This window comes from Felis catus, chromosome C2, assembly GCF_018350175.1.
Source record: "Felis catus isolate Fca126 chromosome C2, F.catus_Fca126_mat1.0, whole genome shotgun sequence".
NCBI classification, from domain to species: Eukaryota; Metazoa; Chordata; class Mammalia; order Carnivora; family Felidae; genus Felis; species Felis catus.
Genome location: NC_058376.1, coordinates 30,415,006 through 30,437,755, shown reverse-complemented (window position 1 = coordinate 30,437,755; position 22,750 = coordinate 30,415,006). Strand labels below are relative to the sequence as shown.

Here is a 22,750-nt window from a genome sequence, read left to right as displayed (position 1 = left end):
ATTGCCATGAATTTTGCTGCATAATTGTGGCCTAGACATAAATTTTCCCCTTACCCTATAATATTAAATCAGAACAAAGGTCCTAGGCGTGTCTCTGGGACATGAGGGAGGGGTGAGGAAGGGGGAGAAGGAAGAGAAGAAGGGAGGCAGGATGGGAGGGAGGGAGGGAAGGAAGGAGAGAAACGATGTCTTGCTACTGCTGTTCCAGCAAGCTGGTTAATTGCATTTGTTTCATATATCTCCAAACACCCTGGTACATTAATTACATTCTGTAACACCAAGCTCTTCTGATTCCCTCTGTCACTTCCACTGAGCAATTTAATTGTATTCCTCTTAGCTACACACTAATTCCAAAAGAGAAAAAAACAACTTGGTGATGATTCTATAGTCTAACATATAGTTTATGCATGCATTTCTGGTATTGAAATATGTAAATTCATGGTTTATGAGGACATATTATCCAAAAAGTTATATCAAAGTCTTCTTATCAGGATAATCCAACACACTTGGGAGAAATACGTAAACCTTTTGGTTAGGTCAACCTAAATGTATCGTAAAGGTAAATGTATTGAAAAAGAAAATGCATGGTGAATGATCAGGTAGTACTATAGATATTGTCACAGTGTGATTCATAATGATTAATTCCTAAACATCTACTACTTAGAAGGAAAAAAGAAAAAGCAGTGTGCCCACATGAATGCCTTGCCTACTATCGCTGGGGGCAAAAGTACTCATGTAGTCCATGATTGAAAACAGCCACTTGACAGTAGGTAAACTCATCTGTACTGCCTCATGTTTATAGAAAGCCTTCCTGTTTTGAGTCTGATACGCTGGGTTCTGTGCAGCAGCAGCTGCCTGGAACAAAGTTAGCTCCTACAGGCGGGCAAAAATAGGCAGTGTCCCAAATAATGCATTCGTCCACAATGCAAATGCTGGAGGAAAGTTTATGTAGCAACAAGCTACTATGATGGCTCAAATATCTGGACCAATTCACAGATTCTTTACAAGTACAATTATTGCAAATCTAAAGTACTACAATCCACATTAAAAAAAAAAAAACACGCTCCAGTCTTCTCTTTACACATATCCTTTCTATCAATTTAAAAACTGAAGACCCTAGAAGGTTAATACCAAATGTTCTTTCGACTTCTTATGAACTAACAAAAAAAGCATGTTAATGATGACTTCCACTCATCATTCAAAAGAGCTACAAGAAAGGATTTTGCAATCCTCCCACAAGAAACTGACATCCTGTGAAAATATCCCAGGAAACCATATCTGAACAAAAGACAGGAGAATCAGAGGCAGACTGCTGTCTGCTTGACAGACTGACTCAACCCAGAGGGAGACACCTACAGTACCTGTTTCAGATCCCCATTGTGTTTGCCACTGGGGACTGAGCTGAGTGTTCTGTGCCCACAGCCAGCCCCGAGCTTATGTTTCCCCCTTTCCTGGAGCCTCGCCCAGTCTTACTTTTGACAGTTTTCTCCCTGTGATCTAAATTCTTGATTCTGATTTCACACTAGAAGAGCACTCACCAGCATACAAGTGATACACATCGATCCCTGAGATACCCTGCCTCACATTCCTAACCCACTGAACCTTCATTCAAGTGTCTATTACTATTTTTCTTTACTTGAATTTGTAAGCCAAAGTTCAGATACAAGAACAAACACCAAATAGCAGTAGGCACAAGAGTATTCCAGAGATTTACTGTAATATTCCTTTTTCTAACAAAACTAAGAGCCCATTATTTATTATGCAACTCCTCCATTAATTAAGCAAATTGCAATAATAACAACAATAGGTGACTACTAACGCCTTCCACTTGCAGCAGTTGAGAAACAAAGACTTAAAATCTCTGCCCCCCAAAAGTCCCGGTGCCTGACCAAAAGGGACTAATAGACACAATGTCATTTTATTGATGGCCCACAACTCATTCAGAAATAAATGGGCTTTCTGGGGGGTGGGAGGAGGATAAAAGTATTTTTAACTTACCATCAACCCGAACATATAAAAATCCACAGAGCAGTAGTTGTGTAAACATCAGCCGACTCATTTTGACATATTAAAAAGGATCCAGATTGTTTTAAGAAACCAATCCCAGAGAGCAAAAGTACAAAAATAAGTATCAAAAAAAGAGGTAGGTCCAAAGTTTAGACTTTCCTAGATGCTAATTAAAGTCAAGAAGAGCAAATCGCAAGATCAGAAGGGGTTAGTGGAGAGGTCTCGAATGGGGCACATTTAGCTCCATCCAAATTAACAGAGGGCACTCCAAAGGCTGCTGTATTTCCACACTCTGGCTTCCTAAATTCCCACAAATTCAGCCCAGCCGGAGGGATTATTCAAGTGTGTCTAACCCTCTGTCCTCAGGCTCCATTGCCTTCCAAAGCCAAGTTCTTTCTTCAGCAGTCAAGAAGATGAAGAGGGAGGAAAAAGACCTAATTCCTAGAAAGTGTTCCACAAACTTGCCAGCGCGCTGCCGAAAAACCATTGGCCTGCCTACTGGTTTTCCTTGCCCGGTCTCCTTCTCGGTAGCCGCTCCACGTCCAGAGTTTTTTCACTTAACTTCCATAATAAGGATGTGTCAAAGCAACACTTTGCAGGCGGGCCGACTTGGCGGGCCTCTCCCTCGCAGCCTCGCTGCCTCCCTCCACCACTCCCGCTTCAGAAAGAGGCAAAGGGAAATCAGGGCGACTCGGGTGGAGAATCCGAACTCCTACGTGGTGGGGCTGCAAGGGAGGGAGGGAACGAGGGGCAGGGCTGAGGCAGCGGCCACCCTCGCGGTGCCGCCTGAGAGCGACGGTGAACCCGGGCGGCCGCGGGCGACCGCCGAGCGGGGCGAGCGAGCCCAGAAGCCCGGGAGCGGGCGCGAAAGGGAGCGCGCAGTCCAGCCGCCCGCCCCGGTGCAGCCGTCAGTCCCTCCGCTGCAGCCGCCGCCGCCGCCGCCGCTGCTCCCGCGGCCCCGCAGCAGAGCGTCCGCCTCCTCCAGCAGCTGCCGAGGGTGGAAGGACTTAGAGGAGGGAAGGCGAGGAGGCGGGAGGGGTGGGGAGGAACGAAAGCTGCTAGGAGTCTGCCCCGGGGAGGGGGGCAGGGGTGACGCGGGGGTGCGCTGAGCTTTCCACCTCCAGAGTCCCCGCCACCCGCACGTGCAGGGGGCGCCAGCCTGCTGGGCAGTCGGGGGGAGCAGGGGAGGGGAGCCGAGATTCCTCGGGGGGCGGAAATTAACAAATTTGGAGCCCGAGCCACCCGTCAACTCCTTCCCCCTCTCCGCGCCTCCTGCCCGGGGCGGGGATAGGTGGACTCTAGTCCCCGGCTCCTCGCGGCGTCCCGTTTAATGGGCAGGTAATTTTCTCGGTGAGTGATTCCATGGAAGCCCTTCCTAATTATTCATCCCTCCGTCTGCCCGAGATGCACGCGCTTTCTGGAAAAAGATCATCCTCCAGGACCCAGGGCGCAGCCTCATTACCCGTTAAAATCACACAAACACTCACTCTTCACCTTTTAGCAAAATGAGAAGCTGAGCGGGAGGGAGAAAAGGAAAGGAAACAAAGTATAACCACCTTTCGAAGCGGAAAGGTTGTGTGTGGGTGCTTCCTATGTCGTTAAAAAAGCACAAGAAAAAGAAGGGGGGGGGGGATTGAACAGAAATCTCTAGCCTCTACCGGCTTGTTTTAGCCAAGATCTATGGCCCCCTGAGGAATCCCCGCGGGAAGAAGGGAGGGGAAGGGTGGCATCCCCTCTTATGTTACTCCGTTGCCTTATGACCCCGCAAAGATGAGTTTGACGCGGGTTTGTGGCATGCAAGGAGTTCAGCAGAAGATGCTTAGGATGGGGAGAGGGGATCAGAGAGCTGGGGGCGAGAGGTGTACTCGAAGCCCTTATCCCACAGAGACTGGCAACTCTGAAAGGAAATTTCGGAAAACACAGGATGGAGGAAAGCTGAAAACCCACTGAGCTAAAAGAAGCTCAAAAAGAGCCGAATTTCAGCCCAAAGATGACAGACCCTGGAAATTAAGGCAAAAAACACCAAGTCAATGCCATCAGGACCGGGGATGATTAAGGAAGGCCACGTTGGATCAAAGGGATGCCAGTGTCTGCGGTGCCCCCGGTGTGGCCGGTGTGGCCAGGCCCACGTGTGATCACAGGCTCACTGGTAGCTGTTTGATGCCTGTTCCGGTGATTAGAAGGCGGGTTATGGGAACTCAACGCAGGTCCCCGAGCCCTGCTAAATGCTGGATAGTGAGTCTTTAGTTCCCCCTACTGGAAAATATTAGGAAAGAGGCTCTCTGTTTGAGGCCCTTTCAGGCCTTTTGTTTGGTGGATACATTTTGGCGTTGCCACTTAATTCAGCTCTCCTTTGCCTGTTACGGACGTGATATTGTGTGTTTCAAATAAAGGGTCAGCGACGCTTAAGCAATTAGGAGAGCTCTTGTGTCACCTCAGCATGCTTGAAAATTATGGTGATGAAATAGTCTTGCAAAAAATAAAACAAACCACTTTTCTTGTGAAGCACTAAGAGTAATTTCAGGACACTTTCGATATACATTATTTAGTTGTAAAAAAAAAGTGCATTAATGTGCTGAAGTTAAATCCCTGGAATCTTCACAGTAAGGATTCTGACTGTGTTATTGTCTTACCACTCTCTGAAAGAAAGACTAAACGTGCACATCTTTGTGGTTTTTTTTCTTTTTGTTTTTTCCCCCCAAAGGGCCAAGACTAAATTAATACCCCAGTCTTGGAAAACCTCAAAATTCATTGGAGTAAAATTTCGTATTTATCTGAATACTGAAAAATAATTGATATTTTTTAAACTTGTATTTTAAAACATTTTGACAAAGATTTAGCTTAAGGGATTATAAAGTCTACCTCAATCCTCTGAAAATACTATACCCCCCCACACACAATTTCTATCTAAATCTAATTTCCTTACATGACCACAACAAAAATACTCTGAAAATAGAGTCTTCCTAATAACATAATACAGAAATTAACAAAAGACAAAGATTTAAAGCCCTTAAGTTTTAGCATAGGTCTCAGAAAGGAAGGTATTGGAACATTTCACCTGGAAGAGTTTTCTCATGGCTATCAATTTATAGGACAAAAGATAGATTCCATTTTATACTTGATAGACTCACCATGTATAGATGCTTTTCCTTAAGTGATCTATAAAATCACTCAGAGGCAGAAAGGGTGTGTGTGGGAAGAAGGGGGGGATAGGTTGGAGGAGAATGACCTACCATTTACTATTGTCCTCTGGGGCAGAAAAGTGTGGCCTCATATCTCATAGAAAGTTGTCCTTGTGTAGAATATGACAAATAAGCTCATAGAGAGGAAGGCTTACTTAAAGGAAATCGCTCTGGTTATATTTACTTGCCCAAGCATCATCATTTTGCATTCATAATACTTTATCTACTCCAAGTGTCAAGACACTGATTTCAGTCTTGTGCCACTTTTTGCTATAAATTACCTACATTATGTAATAATGGTATCTATAACAAAGGAATTTGGAGTCCATGTTTTCATAAGTGATATTTTTTATTTATTTTTAAATTTTTGTTAATGTTTATTCACACAGAGACAGAGACAGAGTGCGAGTGGGGGAGGGACAGAGAGACAGGGAGACAGAATCCAAAGCAGGCTCCAGGCTCCTAGCTGTCAGTACAGAGCCTGATGTGGGGCTAGAACTCATGTAGGGAGATCATGACCTGAGCTAAATAAAGTCAGAGGCTTAACCCACTGAGCCACCCAGGCGCCCCTCATAAGTGATGCTTTAAAAGAATGTTTTGTCAGGGTGCCTGGGTGGCTCAGTGGGTTAAATGTACAACTCTTGGTTTCAGCTCAGGTCATGATCTCAAAGTTTGTGAGTTCGAGCAGCGTCAGCTCTCAGATGACAGTGCAGAGCCTGCATGGGAGTCTCTCTCTCTATCCCTCCCCCCAGTCCCCCCCCCCGCCGCCCCCACATGCATGCACTCTCTCTCTCTCAAAATAAATAAAGGAGCCTTAAAAAAATAAAAGAATGTTTTGTCAGTATCTCATTTGATATTAAATGTGACTAAGGAAAACTGATGACATTTTTAAAGAATCTCATCCCAAGTAATGGTTTAAGATTATGACCAAAACTCTCACACTGTCAATAGCAGTGAGAGTCAGCAGACAGAAATGTCATATGGACAACATTAAGTCCAAAGAGAACAAAGACATCTCCTTCTTGGAGATTTGATAAGATCTGTATTAGAGAAATCTGTGTATTTCAATTAAATTTAGCACACCTCTAGTGAGGACTGTCTACAAAAAAAATAATAATTTCTCACTCTAATTTTTTCTTAAAATAAAGGAAAATCTTTAAAACTTAAACATTCTACTAGAAATTGGAAGTTCAGTTTTAGCAGTGCTTTAGCTACAAAAACATTTTTTAAAGGTTTGCAGTAAGTAAACTAGAAGTGGCTTAGAACGAGGAAGAGAGTTTAGAACAAGGAAGAGAGAACCAAATCAGAGAGTTTAAAATACAGAAGATGAAGCGGCCTTTTGGTTTCAGTATCTTTCCAGATACAAATTGCTTCTTCATCTCTAAACAAGCAGCTGAGTAGAGAAGTGTACATGGAAATCTAGGCTCCTTTTATGTAAAACTTGGAATGGTATTATTATGTACTCAAAATGTGCCTACCAGATAAATATACATTTTAATACAACTAAAGACAACTGTGTGTAAGAGACTATAATTAACCCTAATTTGGGTGAGGTGATCAAATGGCCTTCTTTGTGATTGTTCTTCTAAGTTGGCATCATAGAGAACCATAAAATACTCATCTGAAGGCAAGCTGCACAATATATGATGCAAAATATTAAATATTTCTTTTCCATATGAGATTCTTTAAAAATGTGGTGTGAGTGGAAAAAAAAACATTTTTTTTACTCTTTCCAACATACTCTTTTTATTATAATTGTAAGATAGTATATATAGGCAAATCAAACGTTTGATCCATGATGATAATTTTCATATCTGCCACCATGTGGTGAGCACTGACTCTATGTCAGGGATTTTTCTAGCTTTTAAAAATTCATTACAGTGTTTAATTCCTATAAAAGTTTTATTATGTGGTTGATATTATTCCTATGTGCAGATGAGAATACTGAAGATTAGATATCTAACCCAAGTTAATAAAAGATACAATATTCCTTTGAATCCAGAACCAACCATATAATTTATGCTAAGTGTTAAGCTATGTTTCCTAAGATTAATTGGAGATACTTTCCACATTATAGAAACACTTTAGTAAATAGCCTTGATAAATTTAAGAAAATCCCTGATGTACCAAAAATATAGAAATATGTAATCAGTTTTTGTTTTCAAAATTACAGAATTTTTAAAGCCAAGAGATAACCATTTGTTATCTGTTCAGTTTCAATTTTTCTATATAAGGTTGTCTTACCATATTATACAGAAACACCACATTTAGGGTTGTTATCTACAAAAAGATACGAGACAATTAAAGTAAGCAGAGTATTAGAAATCCAGATCAGGGGCGCCTGGGTGGCGCAGTCGGTTAAGCGTCCGACTTCAGCCAGGTCACGATCTCGCGGTCCGGGAGTTCGAGCCCCGCGTCAGGCTCTGGGCTGATGGCTCGGAGCCTGGAGCCTGTTTCTGATTCTGTGTCTCCCTCTCTCTCTGCCCCTCCCCCGTTCATGCTCTGTCTCTCTCTGTCCCAAAAATAAATAAACGTTGAAAAAAAAATATAAAAAAAAAAAAAATAAAAAAAAAAATAAAAAAGAAATCCAGATCAGAAAAGGATGACTCATTCCTTCCCATGTTATTTTTTTATTATACTCTACCTTGTTCGAAAAGTGAACAAAGGGTGCTTAAATAAATTAAATATTGGTCTTCTGAAATATGTTCAGAGTATCTAATTTCAATCAATTCATTTTCAACTTTTCATCAATACTCATATATTTAATAAGTCTACCTACATATGTATCTATTGATGAACAGTACTTTGGGTGCATTACTTATAGTTATTAAAATATTCTACTTTTAGAAATCTGGAATTTAAGTTGACTAAAATATAGCAATCTTTCATAAAAATAAAGTGTTTCCTGCCAAATACCATCACTTGTGATCAAGAAGATTTTTTTTCTTTCTTTAGAATTAAAGTCAGTTTGGAAAATCATTTCCTGTCTTGATTGAAAAGTTGACTGACACTTTCAAATTTAGAGCTCTTGAATAAATAAAATGCTACAGTAATTGTAACTCGAGGCATAATTTCTCTAACTGCATACACCTTAAAATTTGGATTTTTTAAAAACATATAAAAAACATCTCAGAGTTCATTGACAAAAATTGTATCTTCAGGGTACCTGTGTGGCTCAGTTGGTTAAGCATCCGACTTTAGCTCAGGTCATGATCTCATAGTTTGTGAGTTCAAGCCCTACATCAAGCTCTCTGCTGTGAGAGCAGCCCATTTCAGATCCTCTGTCTCCCTCTCTCTCTCTGCCCCTCCTCACTCTTGTGCACACCCTTTCTGTCTCTCAAAAATAAATAAACATTTTTAAAATATAATAAGAGTTTGAAAATATGTATCTTTATAATATCAGTACTCCACATTCTGCAGTTGCCCATCTCTCTCCCTGCCTCCATTTTAGTAACGTCTAAAACTTAACCTCTACCCAAGTGAAAAAGTACCAAAGACAATAACCTCAACCTTAGATTATAAAAGTGTTTTTTATAAATAAGCAAAGTTGTCAACCTCACAACCTCACTATAAGTGCACATCTCTCTGTGTCCTCCAACCATGACAGGCTACGTTTTGTATGTGTGCATGGTCTTTTTGTGCTCCGTATTTTATTATCTCTATTTAAAGCTTTTGAGTTCTTATTTTAGTATATAGCCCAATTTCGATGACATTAAGTAATACACTTTTTGCTATTTTTACATCACAATATCATGAACCAGAGAAAATCCCTTTGATTCTTTGCCAAACTATTTCAAGTCCATCTGCTCCAATCTGGGCCTTGTATAATTGAAATTTACCAATGCATAACTGTAATCCTAACAAGGAAGATTTTTAAAATCCAAAACAGAATTTCTGTTGTTCTTACAAAGAAGGGTTTGTCAAAGATGGGAGAAGAAGCTTATCATACCTATAGGTCTCAGATTTTTACGTTATCTGCTCTCCGAGTGTCTTTTAGACATACTTAACAATGGATTCCTCAGATTCAAAAGAAGTTCCTTATTCTCCTTTACAATAATATCATGGAATTAATCCAAGGGCACGTGTAATCCAATTGAACTGCCTATGTTTCTATCATACAGAAGAACTAAATCTGTTTGGGAGCAGATTCTGATTTTCTTCCAATCACCAAATTATCTTATCCTGCCTGATAAAATAACTTCTGACTGCCTGTGGAGTACTTGAAGTCCTTCTTTTCACAATGATTACTAGAGTTTTGGTTGTTAGATAACATCAGGAAGTCTAGATAATATAATTTTGCTTAAAAACATGAGAGATGTAAATACACATTCTCTTCCTTAAGTGATAAAGTGAAATCTATGGACAAAATCACCATGATCCAAGTTTATAGACAAAGCTGCAAATCAAAGAATAATAATGACATATACAGTACCTCATGTCAAAATATTTTAATTTGGATGAAATGTCTTTTAAGCAGTTTCTACTGATTTATCTTTTACTTAAAAAGGAGTATAGGAATAAATGATTTTTGCTCTCTGAGTAATTTCAGCTTTTCCTTCATCTACTGGTACTAATGTCAAGGGACCAATGGAATAAATGATTAAGATTGAAAAATGCTAGTGCAGCTTCTAACAATTTAATAAAAATTGTATTATTCCTCTATTGCATTAGCTTATTTTCATTTTTAATATATTTTTTTATTTTCAATAACTAGTTCCTTACATTTAAAGGAATATAAAATTTAAGAATGTATTTTATCTAATATAAAGAATAATATAAGAATTATACTATAAAATATTATATTATAAAATATAAGAATGTATTATATCTAATATAAGATATGTTGGGCATCTAAATACATTTATGGGTTTTAGCAATGAGAAAAGTTTTACCAAATCTCTTTCTTTAATTTCTCTCTCTCTCTCTCTCTCTCTCTCTCTCGTTTGTTTGTTTGTTTTAAAGATTACTCATTTAGGATTCTTTCCTTTAGCCATCTGGCAAACATGAGTGTTTGAAGTACTGATTTTATAGACAGGGCCAATGAAAATTACATAGCATGATGATCATTGCGGGATTTTTTTAAGCCTATATCTATAGCTCTCTTAAGTCCAGGTTATTGCTTATCTTTTATTCCGTTTCTTTCTTCTTCACTTCCCACCAAACACATATTAAAAAGACATTATGACACAAAGCTGGATGAACATTTACAGGGTCTCTGGTAGTCTATTTTCCAGCCTTCATTCTGAATCATGTTTAAACTATCAAAAAGAAATGGAAATTTAAAGATTTCAGTGATTTTACAATATTCTTAAGTAAACCATTCACGTGTGATCAGGAATTTTTTTAGTTTAATACATATGTGAAGTAGCATTTCTACTCCATTATCTCTACTAGAAGGTATGATTAATGGGTACCTAAATGTGAAAAGATAGAGCATGCTGGCTAAGAGCTTGGACTCTGGATCAAGCAGATCTGGATTCTAATCTTGGTTCTACCACCCCCAATGTGATTATAACAATTGCCTCAACTGAAACAAAGATAATAATAGTGCCTATTCAGAAGAGCATTTGAATGATGCACTTAATGGCCTTGGCACAATGGACATTTTAACTGGTTTCCAACACTTTGGTCATTGGAGTGTACTAATGAATCTCTCTCATGGTGGCAAAGAGAACGTTGAATGTTAACCCAGAATCATCTTTCCTTTCACTCAAAGCTTGGCCAAGTTTCCCAAATTTCCCTGCTTCCCTTATAGTTAGATTAGATCATGTGATTGAATTCCAGCTAATGGAACACAGGCATTTCTAGGTCTGGCTTCAAAGATCCCTCCCATACCTTAGGGTTCCCCTAGACAGAACCCTCTCTGACTGTTGTTCTGTCATTCATTTGATGATTAAATCCTATAGAAAACAGAGCTACCAGATGGAGTGAATGATAAATGAATCCCAGAATGATTGTGTAGAGCAGACTATCCCACTTTGGTTCCAATCCTTCAACTATGAATTGAACAATGAATAACTTGTAATGTGTTAAATTATTGTTTTTAGTATTCTTTGTTTTAGCACTTAGCTTATCCTGGCAAATATAATCAGTTCCTTTGAATTTTGCCTTAAGTATGAATGGAAATGTAATGTATTTCTTCACAGGACATTAAACTGAGATTAATATTATAAAAATTAAATTATAATACCAACATTTTTAAAAATGAAATGAACTTTTATGTTGATTGTCTTAATTATCACAAAACATAGAAGGGTGGTATTAATTTTAGGCCCATAATTCAGAGTTGTTAATGTAAACTCAAATTGATGAAGAAACTTTTCAAGTGTCAAAATTTGAAACTGAAACTTACAGCCAGTATCAACAAAACCTATGATATCACCGAGGATCAGCTAGGTTATTCCACAACAGTTTCTCAATTTTTTTTTTTTCACTTACACCTCTAAGAGCATGTTTAGAGATTTTTTTTTTCTAATCACCTCTCCATGGGCCTTTAATACCAGGTACTGTATATACATACTTTATGCATTAAAAAGTAAGATTTTCTTTTGCCCTTAAAAACCAATTTTATATTATTCCTATTGAGAATGCATATTCTACACATACAAACAATTCCCAAATCTCAAGCAACAAAGGTTATTTCTTTCTATATGGTGAGTCTGCTGGGGACTGTGCCCTACATCATTCTCATTCCAGGACCTATTTCCTGGAGAACCATTTTCTAAACAAATGGAAAGGCAGAATATAGCTGTTAAATCCACTGGCTGGAAACAATGGCATTATTTCTTTTATTTAATGTCTTGTTGCCACACCAAGACACAAGACCTAGCCATTCCCCCTTCATGAAAGGTAGAAAGCTGGATAATTGTTGAACCACTCTATTACTATCACACGTATCCATCTCCTACAGACATATTTGCTTCTGAAAGGAATTGTGTGACTTCGCTATGGCAATATTGGTTACTGCATATTGAAGAGAAACTGTTTGATTATTACATGATTCCGTCCTGGGTTGAGTGGTGTTTCCCAAATTCATGTCCATACAGAACCTCAAAATGTAACCTTATTTGAGATAGGGTCTTTGAAAATGTGGTCAAGTTAAAATGAGTTTATATTGGATTAGAGTGAGCCCTAATCCAATGACCAGTGTCCTTATAAGAAGAAAGAAATTTAGATACAGACACAGAAGCCACAGGGAGCAGACAGCTGTGTGAAGACAATGGCAGAGATTGGAGTTACTTCACCATTTGACAAAAAATGCCGGGAGCTATCAGACCCTGGGAGAAGCCAGAAGAGATGCGTCTCTAGAGCTTTCAGAAGAAATTATGGTCTTGTTACACCTCGATTTTCTAGCTTCTAAAACTACATTTCTCTGGTTATAAGCCACCAAATGTGTGGTATTATTTTACAGCAGCCTTAGGAAATTAAGATAGCCATTACCTATTTCAGTAAATTCAAAATGGGAAAATAACTTTCTAGTTACTAAATCAAAGTGGATAGATGGTAAGTTAGTAGAGTCCTTGGAAAATAATGGTGATATGCATTCTATATCTATTTAAATCAAAAGTTTAATATATACGCACACACACAAATAGACACATCTATATCTAAATTCAAAGAAAAATTAAAATTTAAAAAGTTTACTTTAAAATTCCATTCTAGAATTTCAGAGCTGAATGGTAATCTTTGAGATCATCTATCATAATCTCATTATACCGCTCAAGGATAAGACACCAATTTAATAACAGACATTCATAAATTAGTCTTTTAAGATTTATATTAATTTAACCAAGATAATTTTAGAATTTAGATATTCTAAATTTTATTGTCAATTGTTATTACAACCTCCGGTGCTTTCTGATTAAAATTTATTGTATACACATTAGCACATTTTAAATTCTTTGTATAATTAGAATTATCAAAATTAAAAAATAACTTTATATCATGCAAATATTAGAAGAAATACTAAAATCTATTCCATAGTCTCTATGTGGGAATATAAATAACAATACTCAGTCCTAGCTCTATTCATGTTTATTACTGAATGCCTTTGCAAAATGTCATAAATGTTATCACAGAACCAGATTTGTACAACAGACTTTTTCAGTGAATAGAAGACTTAAATTCTTTCCTTTGTTGATTTATATAATGTCTTTTGACAGAGGAAGAAGGCTTAACTCTCATCTTTTCACAGCTCTCCTTTTAAAATAAAGAAAAAAAAATAGCTAAATCTCAGTTTCTATGTCACTAGTCCATTTCCCCCATCAGTTTTCTTCTGCATCCAATTAAAAACAGCTAAAAAAACCACAATGTATTCAGGGCACCTGGGTAGCTCAGTTTGTTAACCACCTGACTTCAGCTCAGGTCCTGATCTCACAGTTCTTGAGTCTGAGCCCCGCATAGGGTTCTGTGCTGACAGCTAGGAGCCAGGTGCCTTCTTAGAAGTCTGTTGTCTCCCTCTTTCTCTGCCCCTCACCAGCTCACACTCTGTCTCTCTCTCTCTCTTCTGTCTCTCCCTCTCTTAAAAATAAATAAACATTAAAAAAAAGAATTAATCTTTAAATAAATAAATAAATAAATAAATAAATAAATAAAACAATGTATTCTCCAGATTTAGAAACTCCCCAAATTACCAAACACATGACCTGTCCTGGCAACCTTTTCATATGTACATTAGCCCTGACAGGAGCCAGCCCATCATGATAATTATTAACAAGTAGCAATAAATACACAGGCCCACTTCAAGGAACATAGTCTCATCAGTCTGTTACTTTTAGTTTAAAGTGACATCCATAACAAAGATTGAAATATATCACAAGCTATATTTATACAGAGAAGCATACATGAAGTTCAGACCAACATCTGAACCAAATTCATAGATAGGTGTACTAATCAATGATATTTTGCCCAGTACTTAGTGCTATGTTTTACACAAAACTTCAGTGTGAAAGGGAGGTACTAGAAAGAAGAAAGAACTTTTCACTTGTCTTATGGTCACCAAAGTAATAAAAAAAAATACAGAGAAGATAGATATTAGAAGATTTTGGAGGGATGCCTGGGGTGGCTCAGTCAGCTAGGTGTCCGACTTCGGCTCAGGTCATGATCTCGCGGTCCATGAGTTCGAGCCCTGCATAGGGCTCTGTGCTGACAGCTCAGAGCCTGGAGACTGTTTCAGATTCTGTGTCTCCCTCTGACCCTCCCCCGTTCATGCTCTGTCTCTCTCTGTTTCAAAAATAAATAAACGTTAAAAAAATTAAAAAAAAAGATTTTGGAAAGGAGTAATACATTCCACAAATATTCAACCCCATTCATGGTAGCATGGAGCAAAACATCGCATGCATAGAACCAGGAAGAAAAGACAAGTGATGTCAGATTGTTTGCTAAGGTTTTGGAGGATCTAAAACGGATCGGAGGTGGAGAAAAAGATTATTCATTACGAATGATAAGAAAAAAAACAAAAAACTGAGGTTCTGAGAATTTAAGTAATTGCAACAAGAGTGCAAAAACAAATAGTGCTGAGACCTGAATGACATCAGAATCCATTTCATTTCTATGAAATTGTGTTAACTAATTTAATGTTAATCATTGTTCTCCAGCTATAAAAAGGGTGTGTAGAATTTTTTTTTCCGAACATTTTTAACTTGAGGAAAGCACTAACGATTTAGTAAGCCTGGATTTCAGAACAGTTCCTTGTTTATTTGTCTCAATCAAGTATGAAATGGAGTAAGAGAATAAAACAGAAGAAAAGGAAAATAAAGGTGTGGGGACAGAAAGGCAGGAGAATGAGTCAGTAGAGAGGAATGTTGGATAAACTTAGTCTCTTGAAGATAAAAACAAACAAGAGAAAGGCATGTGATTCCATATTCTTTGGGCTGCTAATTTCACTTCTCAGCCTAGTTAGTATTCTTGCTTTTGATTTCTTTCTACCCACTTCATTTTTGTCTTGTAAGAAAACTGAGATGTAGCCTCATTACACCACAGCCCGTTTAGCTGCAATCCTCCCCTTCACCCCCACTAAATTAAATACATTAGTGGGTCAGAGAGTAGTACTTGACTAATACCCTTAGCAGAAATCTGTGTCTGACTTTCCATGATCTTTAAGGGAGCTCTCACTGCTTAGAGGATTATATTAATTGCTATAGTTCCATAAAGTGCTATGCTGACATAAATGTGGCAAAGGTTTTCTTTAACATTCCTATCATGACATGGAAAGAGTTAAAGCACCTTAGTGAGTGTCTTGTAACAATTTCCTGCTCAAAATTTGGTTTAACATTTACTGTCCAATTTACTTTTGTTGCAATACATGCTCTCCGGGGTGTCCAAACTGGGGATGTCTGTGTGTGCTTTTGCATTAACTTTGAAAGCAATAGATTAACAATTCAATCTTGGCCCCTTTCACATGTGCAATGTCAGTTTCCTGGAGATGTCACTCTCTGAGTGTTTGGGCCATCAGCCTGACAAGAGACCTAACTGCATTAGGAGCTTCAGGGGGTTTCTTCCTACCTGTTTCCCTCAGACTGAGATTTCTTTTTTTGTAATATGATCTTGTCATCACTATTGTCATCAGAAAGACATATAAGGGGGTTATTAACATTATTGTTTGTCAGACTTCTATATTCATTCTCCTTGAAATAGTACTGTCTCAACTGAGGAATAGAATTATATTTTGCCTTGTCTCCAGAAATGCTTTTAAATTAGAATTGATGTTTAAGCTACATGACTTTCCACTGCTGATGTAATTTAGTTTTTTTTTTTTATCTGAATGTTTGATAAGTAGCAGTATGACTCTATTCTTCTAGTTACAAATCCATTAACCGCCCTCCCCCCAAAAAAAGAGCTGTTGCTCTATAACAGTAGCTTTTATGCTAAAGACAAATACCAAAATACATTATCCTAGTCAAAATGCCTGCACCTATTCCTGGATAAATTTCTTAGGCATGAGAAATTTCAGTGGTTGGAATAAAGAAGATCAGGGGAAAAAAATGATTCATTTGTTCAATTCACTCAACAAATTTTTATTGAGCACTTTTACATGCCAGGCTATAACAGAAATAATGTCTGCCTCATAAACACACATTGCCTTTCTGGATTTTAGTTCCTTCATCTGTAAAATGAAAGAGATGGACGAGTAACTTATAGAAACTAGTCCCCTCTAAGAAAAAATATTCTATGACTTAATTTTGCTCACATAGAAGACATTTCCAATGATTTCAGCTCTTGTATTAATAATCAGACTTGAGCCCTTTGCAAAAGGTAAGGAATCATTGCTTCAAGTGTCAGAGTCTGTGAAATAAGGTTGCTTTGAAGGCGGTGATGTGGGGTGGTGTTTACTTTGTGGCTTTCATTGGCCAATCTAGTCCAATCCTTGATGTTTGCATTGATGTGAAACTGTCAGAATGTTAGCAGTTTTTCTTCAGGGCCAAGTGTAGACTGGAATGTGTGGTCATCCCTGGTTGCTGGTTCATCTCTTACATTACATATGAATAATGTAATCGCCGTATCCTAATACCTCAACCCTCTTAAAATATAAGAGGATCCCTGATATAACACAGCTTATAATGATACATATATAATATCATAAGGGTCAGAATTTACCTGTGGATATTAAGTGGTCTATAGGGATTCCATTGAGCTTCGTTATTAAAACTTATAAGACTGAAGGAAAATACAGTGCATTCTCAAGATTAAAACAAGAAAAGAGACTTAATACCCAGCATGAGCATATACACATTTCTGTCATTTGAATATCTTCTTACAATGAGCATTTAGTTTTGACTGTTGATTTGATGGTGGTTGTGTGATCGTGGTGAAAGAAATTTTTAAAATAAATAAATGGAAATGTTGAGGTGTGCATAGCAGAATTATATATGCCTGTAGACACTGTGGAAGGCTGTTTCCTTATCAGGTACCACTTAAAAAATAAAACTATGTAAAACATCCAGCTAAAGGCAGCAACAAAGAAAATACTTCTCAAGGAGTGATGCAGAGATTTATGTGGGTATCTTCAGTAACTGCTACAGGGATTCTTTCATGTTAATCCCCAAACACTAAGTCTGTAATACTTTCCATAAGCACCCTACTAGCCTATTCTAATACCCCTCTGCACAAATGATACCACCCCGGAGATTTTCCCTAACAGAGTTGTAAAGATTCTTGGGATCGTTTGCATTTCAAAAGAAATTCACTTAAATCATGAATCTTTTGTCTAACCTTATGTCATCTCCTTTTATGTTCAGTTAGGAGCAATTTGTCTGTTCTTTCAAAAACTTTGGTTAGTTATCATGTTAACTAAATTTCCAAGTCACTATAGGACATTACTCTGGTTTTGACCTTAGCAATAAGTTTATGTCTGAATTTGTAACACCAAGAGAACTGGGAAGCTTCCACCAATTTAATTATGGATATCACTTGGGACATGTTTGATTGTATTTTGTCTTTAAGATATAACATTGTAGCAGAACCCTAAATAAAAAGAAACAATTTTGGAAGAGTCTTATGAGCTAATGGCAGGTTTAAGAAGTCATTAGTGAAGACAAGTCCAAAATAATAATTAAGAGTTGGAATGCAAATGACATTCATTGATCTCAAACATCTAATAACAAAAAATTAAAAGAAATAATTTTTTCGTTATAGCGAAAAGTTTTGTTAGAGGTTTATGGCCACTTCCTTTCAACATGACCATCACACATTCGAAAGGGAGGAACTAGCCACCCAGTCTCCTGCCTTTTAAAGAAGGCACACTAAATTAATTTACTGCCAAAGGACAGACCTTCTGTCTTTTCAAAAAAGTCCAAGAGAAAAAAAACAAAACAAAACAGGAAAAGGTCAAACTTGTGGTCATTCCACTAATGCGTCAATGTCTTCACTTTATGGTATTCATATTTTCCAAATCATGTCTTTTCCTTTTCTAATATGGTATTAAGTCACAAATCCAAAATAAAGGCAGATTTCTGGAACAATAGTTAACATATGGAAATGTTCCAAAATGGTGATACTAGGATTCAGGCTATGAAAACAAATTTGAATTTCTTTTCCCTCTTCTTTTGCTTCATTATTATTCAAAATGCAATCCATAACCACTGGTACCTGCAGAATCCCCACATCTCCAGCACTTAATTATTTTTCTCAGTGACAGGCTACAAATCCAACGTTAGGTTTTACTTTAAGTACCCCATTCTCCCTAAACACCGCATCATAGTATCACATGCATTTATGTTCACGAAATCTACAATTTATTTTTTTGAAGCTGAGATGACTCCCTGTTTGTCGGCCCCTGTCCCTCTCCATCAGCTACTCAAGCTGCCTGTTTGCCTCAATTTCCACACAGTTGTGCCCAGTGCCAGAGCTGTTTCTTCAGTGACACGAATATTCAGACAAATAAACACACAGGGCTTAATGTCATTCTACTGGATGTCCCTGAGATTCAAACTCACCCATCTGGCATCCTCTTCCTTCTGGTTTCCTCTTAAATATTTCTGAGATAATAATTTGATCATGCCGAAATATGCAGACAATTCTCTGCCTATTCAGAAGTTTAATTGGGTAGGGATGTGCTAAACCAATCTGTAAAGCGGTATTCTGGGTGCCTGTTGAGAATTTATAATAACTAAGTGAATCCATGTTGGTCTGTGTCTTCCCTCAATGTACAACTGACCTTCTGTGCATGTATTTGTTATCAATGTACATGATATACAAAGAATCTGACTTATTAGACCTGAAAAAAAGTTATATCAAACACTACATTTTTGTACTCCAAGAAGGTAAATTAAGGTGGCTAATTGTAACTATAAAACATGCTGTAGGTATTCTTAATTTTTAAAAAAATATGCATGAGTCGGGGCGCCTGGGTGGCGCAGTCAGTTAAGCGTCCGACTTCAGCCAGGTCACGATCTCGCGGTCCCGGAGTTCGAGCCCCGCGTCAGGCTCTGGGCTGATGGCTCAGAGCCTGGAGCCTGTTTCCGATTCTGTGTCTCCCTCTCTCTGCCCCTCCCCCGTTCATGCTCTGTCTCTCTCTGTCCCAAAAATAAATAAACGTTGAAAAAAAAATAAAAAAAATATGCATGAGTCTTTATTGTGTCATCTTATGTATATTTTATAATTTTAGCATGATCAATATTTATAAACACTGCTTTGGCTATAGATATCAAACACTAACAGACTCATTAAAATAAGAAGCTAGTACATTGACAAGAGAATTTCACTAGTATAGGCAGACTTTAATTTTTCTGTCTAGGTATGTGTTTGAAAGAAGTGTTTTAAAATAATTCTGTGTAGATAAGAGGGTAATTAGGATTTTTTTTCATACTTGTCACTAAGAGGCTGTATTCTTTCAACACTGTGTCTAAATTCCTTGAACTCTAAAAATACCAAAACCTTTGACATACAAATGGTTATTAAAGTTATTGTACATCATGACATTTTAAATCCAGTCATAATGTATCTCAACTGTTTTACAATCTTTTGGAGACTGATTTTTTTTTTATGATTTTATTGCCTTATCCACTATTTGCCTTACTTTCCAATACTTTTCTGGAGAAAAAAAATAGTTTGCAAAAATATTATTGCTTAAGCCAGTCACAAAAGGACAAATAGTATATGATTTCACTATATGAGGTTCCTAAAGTAGTTAAATCTGTAAAGACAGAAAGTAAAATACTGGTTGCTAGGGTCTGGGAGAAGAGGGGAATGAGTTACTTTTAATAGGTATAGAGTTTTGGTTTTGAAAATGGAAAGGAGTTCTGGAGATTGATGGCTATGATGGTTGCACAACAGTGTGAATATACTTAATACACTGAAACATACATTTACCAATGGCTAAAATGGTAAATTTTATGTTATGTTAAAATGATTTAATTTCATTTTATGGTATATTTTCCCACTATTGAAAAGATATATTAATTTGCATGTTTTCTTTTGGTAAGCAGATTTTTCCACTGCTTATTATAGAAAATGTGTAAACACTAAAAAATATAAGGATAAAATTTTATACAACTCACAATCTTACCATTCAAGAAATAAACAGTGTTATCATACATTTCCACTTTTCTCTGTATAGTGCTTTATAGTTGTGAGCTTCGTATTAATTATCCTGTATTCTCTTTTTCTTCCATATAATGTTGAAAAATAAAACTTTTCTATGTTACTAAACTTATAAACACCATTTTATATGGCTTATGATATTATATAATATGAATATACCATATTTATTTAATATTCCCTTATTATTTGACATTTAGGTTATTTCCGGGATTATTCTTTGTTTCCTTTAATAAACAACACTGACTTGAACATATTTTCTATAAGCTATTGTTCACATTTTTCATTTCTTCGTTAGAATTTAAATGTTTGCTTAAATAGATTGACTTACTGACTCAAAGGACATGAACTTTTTCAGATTTTAATATGCATTGCAAAGATGCTGCTGAGAAAAACAGAAAAAATTACACTCTCACAGTCCATGAATAAGAGTGTCTATTTCACTAATGCTTTTAAGTAGAGAAAGTTCTCCCCATCCAAATATCTGATAAATTATTCAGTTCTCAGTTTTTACTGCTTCATTTGTGGTTTTATTTTTACATTTAACTATAAAAATCAAGATGTATTTTCAATTTTAGTATAGAGTGAAGTAAATATCTCAATTATGTTTCCCCAAACCTACTCAATTTTTATTTATTATTCCTCCTTTTTCTACTTTTAAAAACAGCAAAATATCTTTTAATAGTTCTAACAATATATTGAAAATAATGATGGCTAGAATCAATGATTGCCCTTTATGTTGACAATGCAAAGCATTTTATATACATGAACTTGATTATTGTCTGGATTCTTATTACCAAGTCCCCATCACTGTAATCTTTACTAAGTTAACCAGCTAGAAGTGGTAGAATTAGGGTTTAAATCCAAATCTGTCATCAGGTAGGATCTAAAATCTTAACCTCAAGAGACATCATTTTATAGAAACCGACTAGTCTCTTTAGATTCATTTTTCAAAATTCTCCACAGAATTTTTAAAACAATCTCTTAGCAAAATTATAAATACTGGCGGATGAAAGAATCACTCAAAAATCATTTAAAGTGAAAATGATAAAATACTCAAAATGGAGGGTCAGTTTGGGCATTCCCGACTGTTTTCATCCCCTGTGACATTTTTCCTCCTGGAATTCCCCACTTACTATTTCTATTTGCCTTCTTCCTTCCATTCTCTTCAAGGGCCCTCTGTTTGTGTTAATACTTATTTTTAGGAGCACTCATTTAAAATTTCTCCTAAGCTCCTTGAGGTTCTAGTAGAGGACCATTGCCATGTTAGATTGCTGATAGAAAAAAAAAAAAAAAGATGCCCTATCTTGGAAGGAAGACCTTGCTGGCCAACCACCAACATGGGGACAGATGAAGAGGAGGTACCACTTTTTCTTGGGATTCCAACATGGCAGAATCAACCGTGACAATTATGAGGTGATAGGAGATGCCACCAGATTACCCTTATACACCGATAACTTGTATTTTTTAAAAAATCTCTATATTGAGTTTATAAATGTTAGAATTAAAATGAATTCAAAATATTGCTCTGAGTTGATAAGAGCTTTCACTTACCATATATATCATGTTCCTAAGCTTTTCTATATAAAGACAATAGAGAGGGCTTTAGCTAGGCTTTCAATATTCTATTAATATAAATAACAAACAGAAACAAAGTTAGAGCCTTATGCCCATAACATTTTTGATTATCAATTACAGTGCAAGTCAAAAAGAAATGGAATGTTTATTGAATATTTATTAAAAATCGTGTGAGTCACGGTATGTATTTAAAAATAAAATTGGGCTCTTCAGATACATGTCCACAAAAAATAAATAAAGTAAAAGCATGCAAATAATAAAGTAAGTAATCTTATAATCTTCATGGACTTATGTTTTTTCCTGTTGTGTTTCATTTTTAATTTTGCCTTTTTTTTAAGTAAATGATTTATGTAAGACCTAAAAGTCTTTTTCTAAGGATAGGACAAAATGTAATAAGATGTTAAAATCTTTCCAATTTGTTTCCGCTTAAGCAACTGTTAAAAAAACTAGTTTTGTCGCACTAATATTCTAAGATGATTGTGAAAGAAAACCATGTTCAATCTACTTCATACACTTTAATTTCTTGGGTTCTAATAGCCATTGGATGTTCACTCTAATGGAGTCAAATAATCTTTTCATAAATCCGTGTGACTTCCCCCATTTATTTACTTTACCTTCCTTTTACAGTAGAAAGTTTTCTATTGTGGTTGTTTTGTTTTCAGCTCATTTCCTTCAAATTTGAAAGATGAAAGTTTATAGACACAAAGTCTGATCATTTTCCACCTAACGGATTCTGGAATTAGATGCAAATTCCAAGGCAACGTTCTCACGTTTTAATAGCCTCTTTTGTTGGTTTTTGGTCTAATGTGTTTTTATTTTAGTTCAAAATTCTAGACAAAATAAAGATCTCCTGCTTTGATAATAGCACGAGGTAAGATTATTGTGTAATGAACTATATAGTAAGTTAAATACGATTGACAGCTGATGTACCCATGGGCTTTAGAGGA

The 22,750-nt window shown here is 36.8% G+C and overlaps 1 protein-coding gene across 19 annotated transcripts in view; it reads right to left on the bottom strand.

The window, feature by feature from the left end:
- ROBO2 (roundabout guidance receptor 2) overlaps positions 1-22,750 on the bottom strand; it is a 1,685,269-nt gene that overhangs the window by 594,150 nt on the left and 1,068,369 nt on the right. The window contains exon 1 of one of the 19 annotated variants that reach the window (XM_019839529.3): positions 1,999-3,194. The exons of the other annotated variants lie outside the window; for them this stretch is intronic. Within the exon in view, the coding sequence (XP_019695088.1) occupies positions 1,999-2,059 (61 nt within the window). The 5' untranslated portion in view covers positions 2,060-3,194. Of the gene's footprint in view, positions 1-1,998; positions 3,195-22,750 lie in introns of those variants that run through there. 19 annotated transcript variants of the gene reach the window in all.